The sequence below is a fragment of the Phodopus roborovskii genome, unplaced genomic scaffold (assembly GCF_943737965.1).
Source record: "Phodopus roborovskii unplaced genomic scaffold, PHOROB, whole genome shotgun sequence".
Lineage (NCBI taxonomy): Eukaryota > Metazoa > Chordata > Mammalia > Rodentia > Cricetidae > Phodopus > Phodopus roborovskii.
Window position 1 is genome coordinate 22,281,795 of NW_026126549.1, and position 22,600 is coordinate 22,304,394.

At 40.7% G+C, this 22,600-nt stretch overlaps 1 protein-coding gene across 1 annotated transcript in view; it reads right to left on the bottom strand.

Moving 5' to 3' along the window:
* Piezo2 (piezo type mechanosensitive ion channel component 2) overlaps positions 1 to 22,600 on the bottom strand; it is a 330,402-nt gene that overhangs the window by 136,654 nt on the left and 171,148 nt on the right. Inside the window, exons 4-5 of the mRNA XM_051201086.1 lie at positions 18,845 to 18,887; positions 906 to 1,068 (exon numbers count right to left, since the gene is read on the bottom strand). Of these exons, the coding sequence (XP_051057043.1) occupies positions 906 to 1,068; positions 18,845 to 18,887 (206 nt within the window). The remainder of the gene's footprint in view (positions 1 to 905; positions 1,069 to 18,844; positions 18,888 to 22,600) is intronic.

Below are 22,600 nucleotides of genomic sequence, written 5' to 3' on the forward strand. Positions count from 1 at the left end.
TTTGATGCATGCATGGAGAATGTCCCTAATGTATGCAAAACTTTCTGCCAGATCTTAGGACTGAATTATCTGGTAGACACAGTGCCAACTGTCCAAACCAAGTACTTCTGAATAGTTCTTTTCTTTGAAAGTTTTATCTATTTTATATAAATCTGTCAACTACTTCTTAAATTGTTGCCCCTGCCCTCACAGTGCGCAGCCTTTAGAACAGGGCCATGCTCTGAGGTGAGTTAGGAGGGCGTGTGGTGGAGCATGTGGCATGTACCCTCCCAAGACACAACCTCTAACATCTCCTCATCTAACAGGTGTCCCTTCATTCATTATATGAATTCTCTTACCTTTTAAGGTAAATCTTTCTCCCTTTTGGTGTACTGTAAAATTGCTTGATTCAAATACAAGAAGGAGGTGGGTAAATCGAACAGTTACACAGCCACACCTCAGGGTGAAATTGTACAGGCTGGAAAGTTCATGGGGTAGGGCAATTAGGACCACTGTTTCTTCAAAAGTTATTGTGCACTACTTCTCAAACATATTCTGCAATAGTGAGCTGCAGAGCACGTGGATTGTAACGCTGGGGATGACCACCTGATACAACACTAGGGCACAGTGAGGCCAGATGATCATCTGGGGTGTTGAAAGCACAAGCAGGCTGTTCCTGACACCACTGTGAGTCCATCATGCACGAAAGATGGCACTCGTATGCCCATCACCTGTGTCCTCATCACCAAGGTATGGGTGTGAGTACGTCTGCCCAGCAGTATCACCCAGGCTGCTCTGTACAGCAACAATGCTCACTTGTGCCTCATGAGCTGGGGGCCTCACATCACTCTACATGCAGACTCCACACAGTCACAGAGGGAAGGCCCTGGGGATCAAAGAAGAAAGATGCAAAGAGTCACACTTACCAATTCTTCATTTTCACAGTCAGAATTAAATTGGGCTACTTCTTCCGTGTCTGGTTTCTTAACAATGTTTCTACAAACCAGCCAGATGGTCAAGCTTGCAATGAACATCCCAACGTCAGGCACAAACACCCTGATGCCGTTGCCGGCATCAGCTCCCTTCAAGCTGTGAAGGGAAGAAGACAGGAGGAAGTTATCTCACATCTGAATGGTAAACATCTTATTGCATACATCAGTCTTCTTAGTGATTTAAACCCCTAGGTACTCATTTATGGTTACCAGAAAGCTCTGCATTGGCTTCAGAGTCTTCCAAAATCTCCTGAGATGTAGGCAGATCCCAAAGTTTCCTGAGGGTTTTAGCACTACAAAGAACAGAGGAGCTGTGGGGGGGGGTACAATCAACCCAAATGGACCACTCCAAACATGCAAATAAATCACACTAACGTTACACATGTACACTAAAATGCCTTTGTTAGTCATCTGGATGAAGCAATTTAAAACCGATTTGTAGTAACTGCTAGAAGACAGTGTAAGGTAAATATAAGTCAAAGCCAGAAGGAAAATAGGACAAACGAAACAAAACAAAACAAAACCACCTCAAGAATCTTCTAATCCAAAATCTTGCAATTATTTTTGTATTTAACTATTTTTTGCCTTCTACATTGCTCCAAGAAAGGTTGATATAGTGTATTTATTATTTTTTAATAGTAGAAAAATGATGTTCAGCTGATGAGGAGAAGATTTGGGGTCAAGCCCAAGCCTGACAAGAAGCAGCTGCTTTGCAAATTCCCACAATCCCCCACTCTCCTTCTGTGCCAAAGACATCACACCACTTTCTTTCCTTATCACATTTCAGTGAAATGAGATTCTAGGTCATGACTTCAGAAAAATAAAGACGGATACATATGTATAAAATAACGTGGATTTGGTTGTGAAAATATAAAACTCCTTTTCACCAAAGTGAAGTCATATTTTGAGACAGCAATATGCACTGCTATTTGATACTCTTATGCTTACATGCCATAACCGAGATTCTGAAGCATACAGGCTGTAGATAAGAGGAGAAGGTACTTCAGTTGGAAGAGAAGGACGAATCTGTCTGGGAGCATCATCCAGATGCTGTGACCTTGGGGCATGTCCAAGGGCAGTGAATATAGGAGTAGACGTTGGCATACTGAGATGCTAGCTCTGCTGGCCAGCTTATGCTTCAGCTAACAGGTATCTAGAAAAGCCCACACTGCTTTTTAAAAACAACTGAGGTCAACAGCTACTCATAGACTTGCCACACTTTTTGGCACATGCCACAGTCCAGGTCAGCCCTTCCAGTGTAAAGGATGATAAAGCAGCATACACCCATCACTATGCAGGCATGTCACACACTAGGAACACATCCTACTGTGTTCTGATCACGAAAATGTCAAGGAAGCAAGGGTGTTGGGAGAACTAATGAATTGAGTAGAGTCAATGAGTTACAGGCAGTGATGCCAAGACACTATGTCAACGAAGCAAGTGTGATGTTGAGTGGGGTCATTACAAGTGGAATTTTCAAAGGCAAGTTAGGCTTTTGAAGACATTTGCCAGAGAAAAAGTTTGGTCAGAAACATGAAGCAAAAGGTAGGCTGATGGATTTGCATATTACATAATAGTGTATGTGATTCAAGCAGTTATCCCTTGGCAGGCAAGGAGACTGTTCCATGTTCCATTGGTTGCTTGTGCATATTCAAATCCTTGAGTTCAGTCTCCTATGTAAAACTATGTGGTAATCACATATAACCTACACATGTGTTACAGACATCCTGTTTGCATAAATCAGTGAAATTAATGTGCACTTGTCAAGAAAATGTTAGCTTAAATTATGCTTTTTCCAGGGTACATGCCAATGACCAATTTCACATATGAAAATAACTATTTAGTTCATCATCTTAAATAGCAAAGTATTTCCTTTCCAATCTTTTAAAGATTACAGTGATCTAATCTCTTCATAGAGAACTATGCCCCTGAAAAAGGAATTTTAAAAAGCTACCAATTGAGACTAATCTTCATAAACAGTAGAGAAGATTAAATTACTGCATGTTCAGAAAATATACTATGAAACCATCAGTGAAGGGAACGTATGGGAGGCCAACGTTTACATCTATGAATCTGGCTCACAAATAAAACGGTGGTATAGCAGGTGGACAAAATGCAGAATGTTTAGACATTCATGACAAATGGGCTGGGCTGAGTGACAAGTGAGTTTTCTAAGGTTTTAAGCCTGTTATGATTTGTGATGGACAGAAAAGCCCATCTTCAGGCTGTGTGTGGTGGGGCATGACTTCAATCCAAACACTCCGGAGGCAGAGACAGTGGGATCTCTGAATTTGTGGCCAGCCTGATGTGTGTAATTATATATAAAGCTAGTAAGGCCTGTCTTTAACATGCTATGTTATTTATACTACTGAGAATTCCCTGTGAAGAACACATCTGGAATACAAGAGGTTGACTACTTTGACTTGGAAGGTTAATGACCAACTTATAGCTTAATGCCCATGATCGTCTGACTGACTCTCTAATCAGATCCCACTTTCTTGTCCACACCCAGAGAAAAGGCAAGATGGGTAGTGCTCATAGGCTTTATTTTATCTCATAAAATGGCATTTAAGGTTTTCCCAACTCTAAAATGTCCTTTTGACTATTTAAACCCAAAACACAGAAGAAAGAAAATGCAGAGAGGAACAGGACAGACAAAGAAAAGTGGTATTTCAGCATCCAGGAAAGGACACCTACAGAGATGGTGAGGGGTGACCAGGCTGGGGCTCGGGCTCACTGTGGAAGACATACTGAACACTGTGCCACACCCTGGGTACCATCACCAACATAGAAAAAGAAAGCCCACAAAGATCAATTCCATTCCACACAGCTCTTCTCAAGGAGCAAATCCTCTTGTACAGTTAGCAGAAAGGTCAACTGCAAGTAAATTGTGGTAACACAATTAAAACACCACATGGCCATCCATTAAACAAATGAAAACTGTCAAAATGCTTTCACATAGTTTTCTAGTGAAGTTCAAGCACTATAAATTGCTAGTGTACCATTGTATACCTTAAATAGGGCTCTGTATGGTATGTGCTACCACTGAGTGGCTTTCGGTGACATTAAGAGCAATGAAATGAATGCATATCTAATTACAAAAACTTACAAAAAGGCTGATTCTCTCTCTCTCTCTCATGCACAAACACACACACACACAGAGAGAGTTTTTAAATTTAATATTCATTTTCCCACAGATAGCTAAGTCACATGTAGCAGAATAATGTATTTGATGTGAATGGGGGACTTCTTAAATTAGATTTACAACTTCTTTCAGTATTCAAGTCAAGGGCTTCTATAATTAATGATTCATTTATAAAAAGCAACAATTGCTTCGTTTCTATCAAATTGAAACTAAGCCCTTTTTCCCTACTGAGAAAACAGTCAAGCCCAGGGCTCTAATTATCACAGGGGATAAATTGTGCCTCCACCATCTGTATACTGGAAAGCTGCAATGCTTCTTAAACACCCAACCCTCTCAGCTCACTGTTACAATGCCACTGTGTACACACTTCATCCTCACATCAGTGTGCTGCTGGATTGTCACATGTCATTTAAGAAGAGACTATTGAAAGGAGCTGCTGGTTCCTTGACCTGGATCAAGAGACTCACGGCTGTGGAGAGGCAGATGCAGGGCTCGGGGCATTGTCACGTTTTTTTATGTGTGTTCTGCTCATCTGGAGTGTGCTGGAGCTACCTGGCACCAGCACTTGGCCTCTCAGTGGCCCTGAGAACACTGTCCTAGATCACTGCCAGCTTCACATGAACCTTGTGAAGATAGCACATCCTGGGTACTGGTTAATGCTGCAAAGCAAGAATGTTTCCAAGTGTGACCAGTGACTGCATGCTTACCAGCACACTACAGATGCTGACAAATCCAAGCACAGGAAAGAAACAGAAGCCAAGCAACAACAGTGTAATCCAGTCCCCTTACTCTGTGTCTCTCTTGGTAAGATCCTTAACAGGACTCCCTCCAAATCTGTATCCTCCAGCTAACCTTTCAGCCTCTCTGAACTGTCTACTCCCTGGAGGCTCTATGACATCTTTTGTCCGTGACTACACTGTTTAATTGGTGAAGATGCTGGGCCCACTGGAGGGAGGCTTGTAAGTATTGCTGATGGTAACCAGAAATAACAGTCTCAAGGTTGGAAAAATGCTGCGGCGTTAAGAGCACTGGCTGTTCTTCCAGAGGACCCAGGTTTGATTCCCAGCACCCATATGGTGGCTCATAATCCTCTGCAACTCCAGTTCCAGGGGATCTGCTTCCTTCTTCTGACCTCTGTGCAAACCAGGCTCATACAAGGTGCACAGATATATGTTCAGGCCAAACATCTTTACACGTAAAATACTGAAAAAGAGATTAAAAATAAGAATTCTCAACTGTTCAACCACACTGGTAATAAGCACACTGTCATTTCAGACTCAGACATCCCCCTTTTCTTCTACTGGTGTACTGGCCATCTCGGTAAAGATAAAATTAATTTTGTTGAGATACACAGAGAGAGGCAGCAGCAGAGGACATAAACACTGGGCCAGAAAAACTAAAAGTCTTTGTGTGTGACTCAAATATAACAATAACAAAGTAATCATCATGAACTCTAGAATACAAAACCTCAAACTGAACCCAATTCCTGCTAAATTAACTTAACAAATGTGTGTGAATGTCTGCCATATCACAAGAACTTTGGCAGGCTCTGCACTGACAGTGTGGAGGAAGACAATTGTTTTTCCAGAGCAGGAGAGTCTGAGAAGGAGGCAAATTCTTAAAAGTCCCAGGAATGGGGTGTGTGTGTGTGTGTGTGTGTGTGTGTGTGTGTGTGTGTGTGTGTGTGTGTGTGGTGTTTGTGCAGTGCTCAGAGGGCAGCATCAAATGTTTCCTATCTCACGCTACAGCTTATTTTTTTGTGACAGGGTCTCTTATTTAACCTAGAGCTTGCTGTTTAGTTTAGCTACACTCCCTGGTAAATAAGCTATCAGGATCCACCTGTCCTTGCACACTACACCACCAGCACTGGGGTGATAGATGTGTGCTGCTGTCATGAAGTTACTGGAGACTCAAATTCAGGTCCTTATAATTATGTATATTTGAACATGTGTTGCAGTAGACCAAGATCAGAGTGTACATCTTGGAGTAGTCATAGTTTAAAAAAAATTGAAAGCCATTCTCTGGGGAAACTCTTTCCTATTTGGTAGGAGGCTCTGGAGGGGGGAGAGATGAAGATTCTACGTTCAAATTTCTAAGGACTAGATGTGTTTCACACGGTAGACTTCTCAAACCTCCAAAATCATGTGTTATGTAGCATGGGAGGTAGAAAGCGGGTTATTGTTCACTCTCTCAACCACATGGGGAGAATATCCATATTCACTAAAATTTTCTCCCCTAAATGAGCAGGTGAGTTTGGGTCAAGTCAGATTTGCCATCAAAAGTAAGGGCAAATCTTCTAGTTTTCATTTGAATTTTGAAGTTGCACGTGAAGGATATAAAAGTCTATACCTAAGTTAATTATATCTAACGAATAATAATAATGAAAAAAATATGATTGATACTGCTAAAGGAATAAAACAGTGTATGACCAAAACCTCACTGATGGTTTAATTGTCAAAGGTAAGAAAAGGGCAGCACTAGAGACTGAAATCAAGGTAAAATGCAGGTTGATTGTTTTACATTGATAATAACTGGAAGTCAGCATTAGCATGATTGGTTATTTGTTTCACACTGATAATATACTTGATTATTTGTTTTGCATTGATAATAACTGGTGGGTAGCATTAGCATGTACTATAGGTAGTTACTATCCTAAAGATTTCTTTTAAAGGGGATTAATCCTCAAGGGTTAAAATCTAATGCCATTTGACAAACATATATTACCTATATCTCAGAATTTGAACATTTAAAATATGTTCATGTACCCCCCCAACCCCGGGTCTGTGCTGAGCCACCCTTTATGTGGAATGGGCTCCCAGGGTCCACTCCTGTCCTGGATGAATGCTGATCCAGAGGCCCCATAGATCGCCCAGACCTCCAAATGACACCCACGTTCAGAGGGATCTGGGTCAGTCCTATGCTGGTTTCCCAGCTATCAGTCTGGGGTCCATGAGTTCCCCCTTGTTTAGGTCAGCAGTTTCTGTGGATTTCTCCAGCCTGGTCTTGACTCCTTTGCTCATCACTCCTCTCTCTCTGCATCTGGATTCCAGGAGGTCTGCTCAGTGCTGAGCTGTGGGTGTCTGCTTCTGCTTCCATCAGCTACTAGATGAGGGCTCTGGATTGGCAGCTAAGGAGTCTCCCTGCTGGGCTGCCACTGCTTGGGGTTATGTCCCTCACTACTGTGCAGGCAGGGAGCTGACTCAACATCAGCCTCAGTGTTACACTAAAGTATGTAATGAAAACAAAACAAAACAAACAAACAAACAAAAAACCTGGAGAACTACATGATAAAGCAAACCCTGAAGGGTAACCTGGCAGAAAACTGATGCTTGCTCTGAGTGAACACAATTTTTTTTTAAAATACCTGCATATCACAGCAACAACCAGAGCCATTCCAACCTTTCTTGGATTAGAACTCCAAATACAAATACATTATATAGGATAAGGATACTCTTCCCCAACCAAAGCAAAAACACTTTCGAGAAAAAAAAAGAAGTGCTTTGAGCCATTCCATTGGAAAAGAAAAATGGATGAACTTCACCATGCAGACCAAGGCACATGTGTATATCTGGCCTCCTTAACATCTTGGATGTCATACTGCTGTCATATGAGCAAAATTCAAATAGGAACTCAATTTAGATAATAATTAAAAGTAATTTTTACTTGCTTGTTTTATGCTTTCAACAATTACTTTTAGAATTACTTTTCAGTAAATACTTTATTTTGATCACTGTCATTAATCACATAATGTGGAAACTGGGATCCAGACAAAGAATGGAAGAAGTTATAAAATATTAACCGTGGGCCTCTGTGTGAATGAAGTCAGTCAATGCCTCCTTCTCTTCACATTGCATCACCTAAGCAGCTAGTGCATCTTACTCAACGTTCACACTTGGGAGCCTGAGATTTGCCTTCTATAGAGCTCTAGAGCCATTTCTTCACAGCTGAATGGTGAGATCTTTAACACATGGGTTGAGAGCTGACCAAAGGCACATATAAGAAGACCATTACCACTGCATCTGCTTAAAATTGTTTATTTATTTAGATACAAGAGCACCACTGTTTCCCCCTAGAAGTATCTCCTCATGGGATGTTCCTCAGAGGAACGCAAGGGCATCTCATAAGCTTTCAGGTGGCAAAAGGTCAGTGACAACACATCTGCAAGGAGGAAGCAAGTGGAGTGTGCTAGCCTGTTACAGATGTTTAGTGGTTACAGATTTATTAGCCTTGTCTGTGCACTCTTGTTAGGGGTTCTCTTGGCCAAGTATCACTGTAGCTGTAACCAGTGAACTTTGCCTCTTTCACTAGAGTGGAAACTCTGGGGTGTGTTTTTGAAAACTGATCTATTTGTTGCAGATTTTCATTTAATCATCGCTCAAGTTAAACTATTTAAAAAAATAATCACACATGATCTCGAAAGACATCACAATGAAATACGCTCATCTGTGTTTCTTATATACTTCATAATTTATTGCGGACATAATTTATTGCTATGACTTCTATGGGTATTTCCCAGGGTATGACTGAAGACCATCTACAGGTAGTATAATTTGGGAGGTGACAGAACTTTCAAGAGGCACAGCACAGTGAATTCCTTTAGATTACCTGGGGAGAGCCTCACAGGTATTATTAGGTATTGCTTTTTCTGCTTCAGTTTGATATAACACACACACACACACACACACACACACACACACACACACACACGCACACACACACCTACTTTTGTTTGCTGTCTTCCACTTTACCAAAGGCCATGCTAACACCACTTATCTCCCTGCAACAATATTTCTATACCTATAATAAGAAATATGTCTCTATGTGTAATGAGAAAATAACACCTACAAGTCCTCTGTTCTTATCATTCTTGCTTCTTAAAAGAAATTCCAATGAAGGCAACAATTTAAAATAGTACCTTTGGAACTGTTAATAGTGATATTAAGTCTCTCGAAAACTCTAAATTAAAAATATTGATTTACCTTAGTCTTTAGATCCTTTTGTTGTCACTGACACTTTAATGGTTGGCTGAAATTATCAACTTGACACAATTAAGTCACCTGAGAAGATAATCTTCCTAATTCATTATCTGCATCGGTGGGGGGGGGGTGCAGGGGGCCTTTCTTACTTGTTAACTGATGTGGAAAGACACAGCCCACTGTAGGTGGTATCATTTCCTACCTTAGGATGGTTCTGAACTATGAGTAAAAAAACTGGGCTGACCCCAAGCAAACAAGCTAGCAAGCAAGGGATTGTGTATTTCTCTGGTGACCAGAAGTCTAAAGTTCCCCCTGCAGTGACTAGTTTGCAGCAATGGACTGTAACTGCAAGTGTGAGCTAAAAATAAATCCTTACTCAAAAAAAAAAAAAAAAAAAAAAAAAAAAAAAGCTCATGTAACAGTTGACACTTTTTCTGTTTGGTATGTTTGCATATGATAGTTAGACTAGCCATACAGACAATGCATTCAACCTTGGCCTCTATTAGAACCACAATTTTCTCTTTAAAAAATAAGATGTAGGAGATATGGAGGTCTTTGTGGAGCAGACAGGCACTAGAGGAACGTGGGATGTAATGCTGAGCACAAAGGCTTGTCCCTTCAAGAGAAGGAATGGAGAGCCTGTTTTCTACCGAGAAGGCTGCAGTGGACATGCTTTCTCGCCTGATGAACTGTGTGCAAGCTGTGTAGCTGGTGATTTCCTATGCTGAACTCTTCTCCAGACCCTTCTGGTAAACTTGTTTTTCCCAGTCAATCTATAGGACCTATCTTCATGGAAAGTGTCACATATACTTTACAAAGAATTTCAACTTAATCACTTCTGCTTTGTATTTATTTAGCTTGCTTTGCTCCTCAAGGAGAGTTTGTGTATGCTTTGTCGTGCTGTGGGACTGGGTTGAGTTAATCATCACAAGGGTAGTTTTCACCAGATTGTTCTGTGTTTAAATATGCCTTTAAAAAACCACTTAGGTTTAGACTCCCGAAGTTTAAAGCAACATGTCTCCTGAGTTGCTATGGGTCAAAGAGATATCACCACCCCCCTACCATACACACACACACACACACACACACACACACGGAAAATTATCATTTCCAGGGAACCTTTGCAGATATTCCTGAGCTCTCAGGGAAGCCTTAAAACATTAGTGTGTGAAGGGACATAAAGTCCATTATTGCACTCACAGAAGACTAGAGCAAAACAGCAAACTCTGATGAGTGGCTTTGGAGCGATGGAGAAGATCACCCAGAAGGGATAAAAAGGAAGAGGAAGAAAAGCCAAACCCAAGACAAGGTAGAAATAAAAAGTGAACAAACACTAATAGTCTGAACCTAACAAAACCTCAGGACAAATGGAAGGTCTTGGACAGGCCACAGCTGTGATGTGAACCTGTTGAAAATAACATTGAAATTTTAGAAAGCACAGGAACAGCATTATGACCATAGTCAAAAAGTCACTTTCAAAAAAGAAATAAAGCCTAGAGGTCCATGAGCCTTCCCCAACATCTCAATAGAAACTGCTGCTGGCTTCCTCCCCAGGGAATTTCCTACTCACAAAGTTTATGCCAAGGATAAAATTAACAATGCTGCATGTAGTGGGAACTGTTGCATTTGTGAATCATTTTACTTGGAATTCTGGGAAATTGTGTTTTAACAGTTCAAGGTCAATGGCAAAAGGACTGAATTATAGTTTGTGCCTAAGATATTGGGAGACTTTCTGCTAAACAAAGATTTGTTATTTTTATAAATTAATAAAAGATAAGCACTCCTAGAATGAGCCAAGGTTATTGCAATTCATATGCCTTTATCTTTGAACTCCCATACATTTCCAGCCTAGTTCCAAGATGGGAATATCTTCTCTAGCCTGGCCACATTTATACTCGGACAGTTCAAGCCCCACATACCCATCTCTTCCCCAATGAAACAGGAACCTTCCCAGTTCACCAAGATGCAAACTGCTTACTCAGTCTGTCCTTTGATTATAGCCCAACTCTGCTTTTGCCTGCATGGCCCTCAGAGATTCAGTCCAATGCTAGGTACCCTGCCTTGTCCTCTTACATTCCCCCAATAGTACAGTGGATTTCTCTGGATTCCTTAAGACACAGGATTTGAACTACTGATTCTTCATAATTGCCTCTCCCCTCAGATACCTCAGATGGCTTCTGTTGGCCCAGAAACATGTGCCTATGAAGTGTTTATGGACCATGTGCTATAGACTCCTTCTGGCTTGATGGGCAGGGCAAGTCAGTGGCCTTGTGACCCAACTCAGTGACTGTATCAGAGATTCTAACTAGGACAGGGTAGCAGGATACACTGCTGCTTGGTGTCATTCAGGAGCAGGCAGGGCAGCAGAGCAGCACAATTGTAGGACTAATTGTGACAATGCCTGCCCCATGCAGAGGAAGAATAGATCTCTGCACTCTGCACTGGGAATGAGCAGACTCTGCAGCACTGTAAATTTCTCCCCTAACTTTTAGGCAACAAATAGAATTGGTTTTGCTATTTGTAGCCCCCCCCCCCCGCAATTAAGGGAATGACTGTGAAAACATACAATATCCATCCCTGTAAGAAGGCAATAGCGACTTTGATTGTGTGTCCCAGAAATAGTGACTGAGCCAAACAGAGAAAGCACACAGGCCTACCAATATTTTTCTTCAAGAAATTAAACACCTGTTTTATGAAAGTACTGGACCATCCAGCAGCCTGGGGCAAAGCCTGAGTTCTCAATTTCGAATCTCCAAGGGCCAAAGTCTCCTCATTCTCCTTGCATTATGGTCTGTGTCCATTAGTGTTCCAATGCAAAAGTGTTAGTAAATTCATTGCAATAACCTTCTACCTCTTATGGAATCTGATTATCTTTATGGAGCTCTAAGTAAATAAATTCAACTGGTCAGAACAGAGTGCAGGGGATTTCAAACCCAAATATTTCTCATGATGGCCCAGTGAAAACAATCCCTTCTCCCTTTATGGCAAGCAGATCAATATGTTGAATCTGGCACAAGCCCTTGCAGGCCTGTGAGGCTCCGCTGTATCTTAATTCAATGCTTGAACTTCCCTGTGCCACTGGTGTGTGCACCTATTGGTGTTTTCCATCTGCTCCCTGAATAGTGCCCTCTCAGGCTTCTCACTACTCACACAACGAATAGGGGATGCTTGCATTCCACTGAGGGCTCTACTCTGCTGTGTGCATGTCCCGAAAGGATCAGGCTACGGTTGGACTTTGTTCTGTTGTTTGATAAAGCCTCAAAGAATATCAGGTTATATTTAATTAAAATTATACACAATTTATATATGTGTATTTTATGTTTATATATACACACAAACACACACAAATCTTGAAGAAAGTTAAGTCATTTGTGTTAACAATGCTGCCCACAAGAACCATAAACTAACAACAACAACATCAAAATAGAAGAAGGCACAGAAACCTTCTTTTAAATGATTGCTCAGAGAAGTCCAAATGACTGCCAAAACAATATAGTTATAGATAAAGCTCTTAGTTTCTCTTAAAGAGTTGAGGGTAGACCCTTATTGCTAAAGACACCACACACATAACACAGGACTTGGATGATCTGAGCTGATCTGAAAGACTTTCCTGTGATACAGCTTCCATAGTTACAGAAACTACTATGTAGGTAGCTTAGAGGGAAGCAATTAAATAGTCCTACTCAGCAACAACATCTACAAACCATGGCATGACAAGATATGCATGTGTAATAGAGATACTCAAATACTGATGGCAACCAAGAGCTATCTAAATGGATTCAATGTCCAGTAAACAGGAGGAAAATTATGCCTGGTACTGGAAACCTACCAGTTTTCGGGATAAAGGAGGGTCATGGAACTTAGAAAAGAATCTACCACCCACACTTTGCTAGACAAGCACAATTCTTTAATCAATAAGTCAATCAATCAAATCCTCCACCTTCTTTTTGTTGTTGTTTTGTTTGTTTTTTTGAGACAGAGTTTCTCTGTATAGTGTAACCAGGCTGGCCTCAAACTCACAGGGATCCACCTGACCCTGCCTCCCAAGTGCTGAAATTAAAGGAATACATTACCACCACCTGGCTCAAATTTTCCATCTTTAAAGATTTACTCTGGTATAGATGATTCTCTCTGAGATTTACCCAAACTCTACACATACTTCTGAGTATTAAGAAAATGCATAAAAGTCTAGTTGGCTGGTTGTTTTATATGTCCTTCGTATCATGATATTGTACAAAGTGTTTATAGAAGAGGTAACAACTGTACTTAAAAGAAATATATACACAGTAAAAATCAGTTTTGATTAAAAAAAATCACACACACAACCACACATACCATGAAACCAGAGATGTTTCTGAAAGGCTTCAAGGATGAGCTGATAGAAGGAAGATACTACAATATGGCATGAAGGCTGGGAGCTCAAGACAGAAATTGGGACTAGAAGGGATAGAGTGAGAGCAGAAAGTGCTCATGGGAGGAGAATTTACTGGAGAAATGGTACAGAAGACCTTGGATATTAGACTGGATGTAGGAGTGAGTGAAGTACCAAGTGAATGTGTATATTGACACAAGCCAACCATGTCAAGGACCCCAGAGCCCCAAAAGGATGGAAGGATAAAAAAGCCTTTTCCTCAGAGATGAAGCTCAGTGGGAAACAGCATAGACTTCCCTTCTGATCCATTAGTGGATGTTAACAGTATATGCAGAAAATGTTTATCATAACTTTCTTCCTCCTGAATGTCCACAGTCTGAAAACTGCTCCAATACAGACACCGTGTCCCTACTGAGATTAGCTTAATCCGTCCCCACGTCCAAATGGACAGCATAAACCCTTTGTTTACTGGCAGAGTAATCAATAATCCTGCCTCTGATTCAGGCAGGCTGTATGCAACAGCCCAGCCTCTCTGTTCACTCTTTATAATAAACAGGCTGAGCAGGGTGGCAGAGCCAAACAAAAGCCACGCGATCCCAGCTTTCTGTCTGTTTTTGTCTTTTCTTCATTCCCTCATTGCCCAAATCAGGTCTGTCCTTGGAGCCATGCTTGACTCTACAAATGTGGACATGGAATTAAGTCCAGAGGCAAGCAAATGACCCACTTACAGATGCATTTAAGTTTTCCAAAATGTCCCTCTTGAACAAGGAAAGGCTACATGGTATTCTCAGGAAAGGAGGGCTTGATCTATGGAATAATAATAACAACAACAACAACAACAACAACAACAACAGGTGTGTGGAAAGACAAGCCAGGGTCTGGAGTCCTTCAGACACAGAGAGTTTTCTCTTCCAAGGATGATAAGCAGCATGGAATAGGAGGATGCCAAATGGTGGGAAGGAGGTATGTCCGCCCCACACTCTCAGAGTACAGCCTGGTGAAGCTTTCCTTGGATCTTTTAACCAGTGAAAGAGCAATAGCTGAGATGGACATCATAGAAGACAAGAAGGAAACATGGTATTTAGTAGTCATGGAAGGTCTTTTTGTCTCCCCTACCCACTACCTATGGCAGGAAGCCACAAGGCTACAGGTCTGATGATGTAATTGTTTGTTAGGCGGTTTGTGTACATTAGGTTAGTATGAAAGTGTAAGCATGTGTCTGAGAGGTGGATCATTTGCCACAATCTTAATGGAAAACTGACCACTCCTATTAATGGCAGCTTCATAGAGGCTGCTATTTTTATGGGAGTAAAATGTCTTTGTCCCTAGATAAGATGTATCACTCAATGATGGAGGCAAAGAGGAACTATTTTATGTTAATGAGAGCCATGAACGATCTGGTTGCAGAATATACATAGAATGCAGATCAATACAAACACAAACTCTGAGCTTGTAGGTATGCAACTATCAACACAGTTCTCCCTAACACTGCCTTTCCTAGACCCCACGCTTCAGTTCTATCCTGCATCAACCACTGCTTGCCATCTCATGTTTTCTATCCAGTGTGCTGCTAACACCCAGACTTGAACTCCCTAAGGGATATGTTCTACAGCTTGTCTGTTCACACCACTAGTGAAACCCGAGCCACAACAGGGCATCTCCAGTGCATGATGTGGTGCCAATGTAAACACCGGGAACTCTGCTTTAGTTCTGACCACTGCTATTTATTGCCTCCAGGACCCCAAGCTAAAGTGACCCAATCTGATAAAGATGGAGCTTAAAAACCAGGAGATTCTTTTCTTCAGGCATGTTTCAAAAGAAACATTTTCATTACGGATTACATTTTTTTTTTTCTAAAGAAAAACAGATCATTTTACCAGATGTCTATTAAGGGAGATCCCTGCTGGGAGGAGTGAAGGTCAAGTTGATTGTTTCACAAGCTGGTAACTAGAGTTCTAGGTAAAACTCAACATTTCAAAATGTAAATCACCTGCATTGATTTTATACACATACACCCCCCCACACATATTCACACTCACACCACACCCCCCCCACACACACTCAGAGATAGGCACATACAGAGAAAAGAGCAGAATAGCCTCTCTCCCTCCCTCCCTCCCTTCCCCCCCCCCCTCATATTCCCTGAACAGAGTCTCTCACTAAGTCCAAAGCTCAATGCTTCAGCTATGATGCTGGATGGTTGAGCTCTCATGATTTGCTTGCCCCACCTTCTCCCCTCCTACCCATCATACTGTTCCTGTGTACTAGGCTTTTTATAGGTCCCCATACTTGCAAGGAAGTCCTCTTATCCACTGAAACATCTGCCTAGCCCCTACTCTACCTCTGCACAACAGGGATAACCCACCAAAGCCACAGGTAGCCTCATTATCCAGCAAAGTGCTGCGAGATAATGGTGAGCGAATGCTAGATCTCTTCTGGCCATGTTGAAGCCCACTGTAGTAGTTTGTTTATAACTGGCCTCCATAACCCCATAACCCCATAATCCCATAGAGAGATGGCACAATTAGGAGGTGTGGCTTTGTTGGAGTTGGTGTGGCCTTGCTGGAGGAAGTGTGTCATTGTGGGGATGGGCTTTGAGCTTTCATATACTCCAGATACCACCCAGTGTGTTAGTTGACTTCCTGTTGTCTGCAAGATGCTGCAGTCTCAGCTCCAACAACACATCTGCCTGCGCACCATCATGATCCCTACCATGATAATTGACTGAACCTCTGAAACTCTAACTGAGCTCCCTCAATTAAATGTTTTCCTTACAAGAGTTGCCGTAGTCATTGTGTCTCTTCACCACAATAAAAACCTAAACTAAGACATTTATTGGCCAAATTCTGTAGCCAAATACTCTGTGCAGCCCTGTCAGGAAGCCATTCATTCATTCATTCATTCATTCATTCTCTATCCATCTGATTAACTAGCCCATGTGGGTACTGAGGTACTAAGATTATTAGTCTATCTTAGATGATTAAGGATTTTCCTGTGTAAAGGAGGAGATGCAGCCTCCTCAGAGATAGAACCAAGCTTCTGGATCACGTATACCTACATTGTGAACAATTCTAGGAGAACATGTGTTCATCATAGCAGGCTATTTTTGGTGTTTTATTTTACGTTTAAAAATGTTCTTTCAGAGTGACAAGGTGTTTCATTTCACAATTCTAAGAAAGCATCAAATAAAACAATGTTAACAATGATATCATCTGTGTCTGGGAGTGATAACACACATTTACTGAGAATAAAGCCTTGAATTTTAAGTGAAAATGGGTAAGAGATCAGTAAAAGCCTGTTATTTTTAAACAGGCAGCAGTCAGCTTGACCTAAAAGCAGGAACCTGTCATTCTGTGGGCAGGCTGCTGGACTCCGGGCTAATTACCTGATGAATTTTTATTTTTCTCAAATGAAATCTGCAGCTCCCTTTGGAAGGAGAAGACATGCCTAGACCCTATTCTGATCCTACTGTGGTGCCTTTTGCTATCACTTTTTGGCCTTTGTCCCAAATGGAGTGTGAGATGCAGTAGCAAATGCCTCTTCAGGTAGAAGCATTTAAAACCCAGGACACAGTTGTCCAAGCCTATTGCATCCTACTGAAGCACAAGTACTACCATTGACACTTGACAAGGATGCATGCTCCTCTGCAGTGTTCCATTGTGTCCAAGTGAGAACCAGACCTTTGCTGTGTTAAGAATCTGAGAATTTGGGCCATCCTAGTTCACAACTTGCTTAGAATAGGGAGAGTACAATTGATTTTACTCTGTCACATCTGTCTAGCATAATTGTGACTAGGCTGGCAGATGGCTATGCATTATAAATACTTATATTTATATCTATGAAAATCTGTACATAAAAGCAAGGTTTTTGATTGAAACCCAAATATGTTAAGTATGTTTATTCTATATTAACAAATAGAGTTGACTCTTGATGTATAGATATTAATATTGTAATATTTCAGAGGACAACCAACAAATCCAGGCTCTCCAAAGGCTGGCGATGAAGAAAAGAAGCCAGAAAGGGTGGTGGGACACTGATCTAAATAAAGAAGATATTTAAACCAAGAAAAGTGACATTTTTTAATGGGATCAGGAGATGTAAATATTGATTGGGCCTTCAGTGATCCTAAGACTCACATGAAAAAAGGATCAAAAGATTCATGCAGAGATTCCACGCTGCATCCTTCCTCATTCTTTGTGGGGTTGGCCACCTCGCCCCCATATCCTTAGACTCACTTCCTTGATATCCTTAGTAATTAACTATGAGAAGTTACAGAAAACTAAATTTCGATGGTGCTAGGGGAGGAGACATGAGTATAAAGAAATAAGCCTTCAAATCTGCTTATGAAAATGGTAAAGTTGATGCTGTCACAGTAGACCTGGTGAAGTCTTCTATTACTACTGAAGAAGCAATGAAGTATTTTTAAGCACACTATTACTTCCTTTCTATGTTTTGAGTATCTCTGTTGGCTTGGTAAGTTAAATTAAAAAAATGGTCTAGTAAAAATATGCTTTTGAAACAAAATAAAATTAGAATTCCCTTTCTCTGATTCAATGGCTATGCCTGTATTGAAGGTTCTATGTGGGATGCCTCATGCCTTTAGGAGAAAGCCATTTGCTACGTCTGCCCTTTCATTTCCAAAGGCAGGTAGCTCGGAGGAGCAGCACTGACCAGACACTGCTATCACCTTCCTGATGCTACTAGGAGTCATTTTCTTTTCTTTTCAGGAGATGCCAGTGTTGAAATGCTTAGGATTAAGTGACAGGATCTTAGCATTCTCTTAAAGCCAGTAGGATGTAGCTTTTTTTTTTTTAACAATAGGGAATAATCAATATAAATACAAACATTTGTATTAAAACAAGGTGATGAAGGCAAGAGAAGGTCAACTCTACTTGCTAGAGTTATAGAGCTCATCTTTCGGACTACTTTGTGGTCCAAGACGAATTTTCACACCTATACTCATTTTTTTTTTCTTTATTTCTCCTCTGTGTAGAGGTGGGCATTTTTCTTAAAAATCTTATTTGTAGTTTATGTTTTTTTGTTTTTTGTTTTTTTTGTTTGTTTTGTTTTGTTTTTTTTGAGACAAGGTCTCATGTAATCCAGACTGGCCTCAGACTTGCCATATATCTGAGGCAGGCCTTGAACTACCAATCTTCCTGCCTCTATCTCTCAGGTATTAAGATTACTAAACAAGAATTTTACAAAATAAAGCTCTAACTTCGCAAAGACCATGAGGCTCAGAAACATAAAATGACATCATGTCCAAGGTCACAAAGTCACATCAGTAATGGCAAGGCTATTGATTCACAATGGAAAAACCACTTAGACATAAAATGGGGACAGTAGTGGCTAAATGTGGGATATGCTAATCCCTGCTTACCTTTCAAAGCCAATCTGCCGGAAGGCCTTTTCCCACGTTGAACCTACAAGGTAAGGAGACCACAGTCAGCACACTCATGGACTGAGTTTCACTCTGCTGCCTCACATTTCCATGAAATGACTTCCTCCCTCAAAGTCATCGCGCTCCCACATCCAGTCTGCAGATGACCTTTTGCATATTTTGTTTTCCCTTTCATTTCATGCTTAATTAATAATACAGTGACACATAGATGATTAGATGCCTCACATCAAATATTCATCATCCCTTTGTAATGCAAACATTCAAAATGCTCACTCACAGCTATTTTGAAAAAATACAGTAAATTATTGTTTGGTTGAATTAAATACTGTGTAATGCAACATCAGAGTTTATTTCTTCCATCAAATTGCAATTTTGTACTTGACCACTCTCCCCAACACACCCTCTCCAGCTTTTAGTAACACCATTTTACTCTTCTTCCACGAGATACATTTTTATAGATGTCACAAACATTACAAAAGCAAAGTCAGACAAATAAGATTACATCAAACTGAAGTTGGCAAGCAACCATAGTCCAAACAGCTCAGTGTGGACAGTTGGAAAAAATGTGAGTACAATTCTCATTAAGAATAATGTAATAAAAAAAATAATGTGGTGAGGGCTGGGAAGATGGCTGGATCCTTAAAGTATTTGCTGTGTAAACATGAGAACCAAAGATGGGACCCATACAGCCCACAGACACGCTAGCTTTTATTAAATACTATTCTGGTGAACACTATGCATGTGTTGAACTTAAGGATTTGTGATAACCTGCAGTATTTTTACATTTTTATTTTAGTCATAATGGCAAATAGCCATCTACCTGGCCCTCAGTTTGTAAGTTGTCTATGCACCAGCTGATAACCACCATAGATCATGTCCAGTTATTTACTGATGCTTTACAAGCACAATTGGAGAGTCCCACCTGGAGTCTACCAAGACCACTAAGAAGATGTTCACACGTGTGAAGAAACTTTTCTGGTACTGAAGTCACTTTCTTGAGAAGTCTGCTTTATTTCCAAATTGCCACAGAAATGTCCAGGAGCAGGTGGGCTTCCTGAAGAACGGGAAATCACACAGGACCAAGGGATTCCAGGGGTTGTCTGGATTAATCTCAAGAGATGCTGCATTAGTCTTGAGACTTATGCACTGCATAGGACAGTGCTTCACCAGGAGCCTGAGTCTACGCTAACTGATCACAATGGAGTGTTTTAGATATTTTAACAGACTAAATTTCAGAGATGAGTGATAGACTGCTTTAAACCAAATTCAGACGTATTTTTTGGAATGATATCACTGGAGTACAGCTGAGTTCCAATTTGCTTTTTGAGTGGGATTTAAGTCTAACCAGGGCAGAAATTTCTCTTGACCCCCAGCCTAGAGATGTGGCCTTCATCTAAAGAGCTTCCTTTCTGTGGATGTCATGCAAGATGATGGAGCATCCTTATCTCAAAAATTCTTGAAAGAGAATGATCTACTCTAGAAATCCTACCAGTTCAGGCAATGGTGGCTAAAAGCCAGGTGCTTGAGCTGGCTGCTGCCTGGACCACATTATGAGGTGGGAACAATGATTCCTGTCAGAGGGCAAAGCTGATGGTCAGGAACAAAGCAAGGATGGGTAGCAGTGAGGTGATGGTGAGAGGGCTTATGTTATTCTTCCTGACTTCTGCTTCCAGTGAAAACCAAAACACCTTAATTCCCCTCATTTACATCATTTTTCCAGATCTTCTCCAATGTATTCTCAGTTTTTTTCCTCCTTTTAATTCTAAGCAAACCTTTTTCCTAACTGATTTCACTATTGTCAAGGGAAAATGTAATTGATTTTGAACATGTAGCTTTCACTAAGAAACAAGGCCTAAATAATATTTGAAAAATGCAAATCTAATCTAACAAGCATGACAAAAATCATAGTTTTGGGCTCAAGACACCCAGTACTCTTTGAAATAAATGTGGTTAAGCTACTGGTCTGTGCACCATGGAGACGGTAGAACGGCCAAGCCACTGGCCCATGTACTGTGAAGATAGTAGATGCTTTCTATCTGTTTCCAGTATCTTGCTTTTTACATCACAGCCTCATTCACTTTCACTATTGGTACTTGATCACCATCTGCATGTGCTAGAAATGGTCTGGATACATTAAAATATGGTTTCTGCCCTTGAGCCCCAAATACATTGGAGGTTTGGATTTTTATGTCCTTGGTGAGCACTTAGTCATGATAAAACAAGAAATTCTCAATAAATGGAACAGACATACCCAGATCCTTTGGCACAAAGGATATTTTTGGCAGCTCATTATGCAGTTGCTGAAGAATTCTTTTAAAGCCATTAGCCATGGTCTATGGCAGTAAGCTGATATCATTAGACTTTGCCAATGTAGCCCCACATGTCAAAAACAGCAGAGAAAACAAAAGCACATGGCCAACTTCCTGACTGAACACTTTTCCAATGAGATTTACAGGGGTCCCTCACCTGTGGTTTTCCATGCTGTAGTACCAGTAACCCACAGTCATCTGTGGTCTAAAATATTAAATGGAAAATTCCAGAACTAAATGGCTCACACATTTTAAATGACTTTCATTAGAGTAGATTGCCATAATTATTCTATTTTATGAGCTGTTATTGTCATTAACCTTACTGAATCTCTTGTAGAAATACACTTTATTGTAAGTATGCATATAAGAGAAAACACATATTTGTAGGGCTTTGTGGCATTTTCATTTCAGCGTCCACTAGGAGTCTTGGGACATGTCTCTGCAGGTAAAGAGGATCACTACCCCCACAGAGGAGTCTAAAACAGGCTATATTTCCTAGGAGAAAGCCAGCAACACAAAGAAACTCCTAGCATACAGAAAGGGAGGAAATTCATAACAGAGTATTTCCTTTCCGATCTTGGTCAATGAATTACGATTCTTCGCTTTCAAAAACTGCCTGTTAGTGCACCAACATCCTATTCAACAGAATCATAATCTAGAGTAGAAGACTGGAGTCAGGCTGGAGTCTGATGACATCCACTTGAGAAGGAAGCTCCAATATCTGGCCTGTGTATTTCCTGAGTAACAATACTCCATAGCACCTCTAAGCTGACTCTCAGGAGTTAATTCCTACAGAATATGGCCATACTGTCTCCCCAGAAGACATGTCAGCTGTTGCTTCTTACATGCAAAGAATGCACTACCGTTTATTCTCATCCTGCAACTCTGTCTGATTATTAGTTTTTTAAAACTTATATTAGTTTATTTGTGTGTGTGTGGTTGTGTAGTGTGTGTGTGTATGCTTGTGGGTGCATGTGTATGTGTGTGTATGTGGTGTGTGTATGTGAGTACATGTGTGCACATGTGCATGCGTGCTCTTACCTGCTGAGTGATTTACCAGCCCCTTATTAGTGAGATCTTATTTTTTAATAGATTCTTTTCATATGGTGTATTTTGATTATGGTTTCTCCACCTCCAACTCCTCCCAGATCCACCCTACTTCCCCACCCAACCAAACCCACATCCTTTCTCTCTCTCTCTCCCTCCCTTTTCCTTTCTTTCTTTCTTTTTCTTTCTTTCTTTTTTTGTTCATTTCTTTGTTTTTCCTTTCTTCCTCCCATCCTCTCTTTATCTTTCTTTCTTCCTCCTCTCTCTTTTCTTTCTTTCATTAGAATACAAATAGCATCTAAAATGAGGATAACAACAACAATAATGATATAGTAGTAAAAACAAACAAACCAAAATTGAACAAAATAGACAAATGAAC